Below are 4,120 nucleotides of genomic sequence, written 5' to 3'. Positions count from 1 at the left end.
ATTGTGAGGCCCAACATGGAAGCAGCACTCTTATCTCCTCAATTCCCCTATGGTTTCATCTGTAGCTTGGCTGAAGTACAAGGTAGTTATCTCCTTGGGTCTCTCCAACTACATTTGTAGCAACAGTAGGAGGTAAGATTGAGAAAGCAGACTGGGGGCTTAATCAGGAGGATCTCTGAACATGGAACTGAATATTTGTAATTCAACAGATACTCATGTAGAGATGTTCATAATGCTACCCACGAATGAGCTGTCTCTAATCTCTTCTGTTAATGTTTGTTCTTCTAATTTGTGTGTGTATGTATCAGCAAATGAAATGCCAGCTGCTTGCACCACTTTACATGATCTGGCTCTACATGGGTTTCTAAGGAATTGAACCTGGACTGGCAGGCTTTTCAAGCATGTGTCTTTAATTGCTGATATATCTCCCCAGACCTTTAATCTCTTATTAAATATTTTATCATTTGCAGTGGATTTGTAACATTTAATTATGAGGAGGTCCCAATGTGTATGTGTAATCATGCTGTTGGACTCCTAAGTTGTTTCTAATATGTCACCATTGCAAAATTATCACAATAACCTCCTTTTGTTAATTTTTTTCTCATATTATTCTGTAGGCTAAAGTATTAGGTACTCTACTGATTTGGCTGATATGGTGGTTTGAATATCACACCTAGCCTTATGTGTTTTTTCTTAAGACTCATACTAGATTTGAAGTAGGGTCTTACTGTAGCCCAGGATGACCTGAATTCACTCAGTAGCCCTAACTGTATTCAAATTCACAATCTCCTATCTTAGCCTCCCAGTTGATAGGATTAAAGGTGTAAACCACTACACCAAAGCCTCATACTTAATCTTCAGCTAGTAGAACCTATAAACAGCTAAGCCTTCCTGGAGGAGGTATGGCACTGAGGGTGGGCCTTGTTATTTCATAATCCAACTACATTTGACAGTGATAGTGAGCTGAATAGTTCTCCTTCCTCCCTTTGTGGTGGAGATGTGATGCCCAACTATCTGCTTCTGCTACATTTTCCCTGCCATGATGAAATTTCCCTTCAAAGCTCTAAGCTGGAAATGTACCTTTCCTGCACAAGGTGCTTCTGGTTGGTTGTTTTGTTTCAGCAACAGAAAGTAACTGTTGTAGAAAATTGGTAACAAGAAGTAGGATCATTGCTGCAATAAGTCTGACCTTGTGATTTTCAGTCTTTCATAACTGGTTTGCAGGAGGAATCTGGAAGGATTTGGAACTTTAAACTACAGGAGCCTCACAGTGCTATAGAAATTGATGGAACATTCTGATGAGAGTTTAGAAGACCAAACTGCAGAGAGAATTGTGGACTATGTAGGCTCAGCTTATGAGGCTTAAGAGGAGAAAGAAGGATTTACTGAGAACTGGACTAGTGGTAGATTTTTTGTGATAGTCTGACAAGGAGGCTGACTGTCTTGTGCCCACGTGCTGATAACTTGAAAAGTTGAGTTTAAAAGTAATGGTCTGGTCTGTTTGGAAGAGAAAAATGATAAGAAAATTATGGAGTTCAGAAAAACGTGAGCAAGTTTGGATGCCAGGCACAAGACCGCAGCTACGTTAGCTGTCATTGGTGAAGAGATCACCCCGTTGAGTATGTGTCAGCTGCTCTGCATTGGGACAGCAGGAAGAGTGCTGGTTCTTTTGAAAAGAGGGCCCTGAACAAAGAATGCCAAATAAGTTTCCTGGTCCTTAAGGTCAGGCTTCATCTATTCTGGATAAACAAGTTTGTCAGTGTCACCGACCTGGTACTAGCTTTGGAAACATTAAGATGTAGGAAGTAGATGTAAGAAGTGGTCATGAAATGCATATGGTTCTAGAGATAACAGCTAGATGATGTTGATGTCCCTGCAGGAGTGCCCAAGAGGCCATTTGGGTGAAGCTGTGAAAATAATCTGTATGTTTTGGTGGAAACCACAGAATATTAGAGATGCCAATACTATAGAATGACTAAAACTTCTGGCTGGGAATGGATTCTGCTCAGGAAGAAAGTAGCACTCCTTGACTGGCAGAGTTTCCCAATACTTTTGGAGCCAAGATGATTTTATCTCAGGTACTAAAGTTGGAGCTATAGGATTTGATGTTTGCCCTGCAGGTTTTTGATCTTGCATTGGTCCAATCTTTTCTTATTATGCCCTCATTCTTCCTTTTTAAGAATGGAGATGTTAACTATGGAATAGTATGTGTTGGAATTCTGTAGCTTGTGTTTTGATTTTACATGACCCATAATTAAGAGACTACCTTGAGTCTTAGATGAAATTTTGGACTTTAGGCTTTTGAACGATTTTGGGACTGGCAAAAACTATGGAGACTTTTAAAGTTGGACTGAATACATTTGGCATCATGAGATGGCCATAAGTCTATAGGGCCAGGAACATCATGTGGTAGACTGTGGACTAACTTCTACCGCCTCATGTGTTTGTGACTAAGCCTCATACTTAATCCCCAGCTGGTGGAGTTTTTGGTGGAGACTAAGCCTTTCTGGAGGAGGTGTGTCACTGGAGGTAGAACTTGAGATTTTCTAGTGTAACCCCACTTGCTGGTGCTCGCAAGCTCACTCCTCTTCCTCCATGCTGTTGTGGAGAAGTGATGCCCAGCTATGTGTATTAGCTATTATGAACTCCTTGAAACTGTAAGCTGGAAATAAACCTTTTCTTCCATAAACTGCTTCTGGTCAGGTGTCTTGTCCCAGCAATAAAGATGTAACTAATTGCTTCTGAATACCTTTGAAGTACTGCTAAGTTTCCAGTATTACTCCATGAAATATGGCTGCTTTTATTTTACCCTTGGTAAAAGAATGTTAATAAGCTTGACTAAGCATTTAGAAAGCACATTGTGTTAAGTGAAACTTTGGATGCAATAAATAATGAGGGTGACAGATCAGATTGGATAATTAGCCTAGGATTGTCTCAGAAAAAGTATGCAGTGAGACCAGTTCTTTCAGTTACTTCCTCCAACAGTCATTACAATGGAAAAAGTAGAGGACATGTTCCTTTAAAAACATACAAAAGGACCCTGGAAACCTAAAGTAAACCTGGATAAATGGTAACAGAAAGAAAACAAAAGTAACAAATCAGGACAGCCTGCAAAACTATCTGAGCTGTATGAAAGGCAGACATTCACAATAACTGGGCGAAATGAGGTCTGCACCTTGTGCTCAACCTTCACCATGACAAGCTGCTTTGTGCAACCATGCTGTTGCTGCTGGCTTCTTCCAGTATCTTTTCCCTGGAGACAAAACTGCTTCTCTTCCAACCAAGAATGAACACAGTAGGTTTTCAGTTACTAAGTACTTTGCAAATCTCATCAACCCAGCACTGTCTACCACACAGGAAAGATTTCTTGCTTCCTCTGAAGTCTGCAACTTCTCACCAATACCAGAAAGGACATGTTCTAGCTATCCTCCATGAGAGGCTTCAGCAGATCTTCAGCCTCGTAGGGGCAGGTATTTCTGTGGGCACATGGGAGGGAAAACACATAGAGAAATTCTTCACTGAACTTCACCAGCAGCCGGAATACCCAGAATCACTCATGGGACTGGAAGCAGAGCAGAGAAGAGCTGCCTTGGATAGCAAGAGCCTTAAATTACAGATTAAAGCATACTTCAGAAGGATCCATGGCTACTTGGAAAGCCAGGGTACACCAGCCTGGATCATGGTCCAGGTAGAAACCAGGTGGTGTCTATTCTTTATATTTGGACTCACAAGAAGGCTATGCAAACAAGAAATGGACCCTTGAACACTGTGGAACAAGAATCGGCAATATGTTCTCAAGAGTAGTGATGGTAGAGGAGTGAGAGGACTTTATTTATTACTTCTTTATATTTTATAAGACAATAGCATTGTGTTAGTTTTGTGTATAAGTGTTTAATGGTGCTTTGAGATTATATGTATTGGCCATAGTTATTTTTAAATATTTATTTATATTTATTTAAGAGACAGTAAGCGAGAGAGAGAGAGAGAGAGAGAGAGAGAGAGAGAGAATAGGAGTACCAGGGTTTTCAGCCAATGCAAACGAACTCCAGATGCATGTGCCCTTTTGTTTGACTTTGCAGGCTAACACCTTACCTGCTAAGCTATCTCTCCAGCCTGGCCA

General features: G+C 40.7%; 1 protein-coding gene across 1 annotated transcript; it reads left to right on the top strand.

Moving 5' to 3' along the window:
* The first annotated feature begins 3,217 nt into the window (after window positions 1-3,217).
* Window positions 3,218-3,763, top strand: Ifne (interferon epsilon). Its single transcript, XM_004658504.2, has one exon. It carries the CDS (start codon window positions 3,218-3,220, stop codon window positions 3,761-3,763), a length of 546 nt encoding a protein of 181 aa, XP_004658561.2.
* The last annotated feature ends 357 nt before the right edge of the window (window positions 3,764-4,120 follow it).

The sequence above is a fragment of the Jaculus jaculus genome, chromosome 1 (genome assembly GCF_020740685.1).
Source record: "Jaculus jaculus isolate mJacJac1 chromosome 1, mJacJac1.mat.Y.cur, whole genome shotgun sequence".
NCBI classification, from domain to species: domain Eukaryota; kingdom Metazoa; phylum Chordata; class Mammalia; order Rodentia; family Dipodidae; genus Jaculus; species Jaculus jaculus.
Note: the sequence above shows the minus strand (reverse complement) of the source record. Positions and strands in the feature narration are given on the sequence as shown.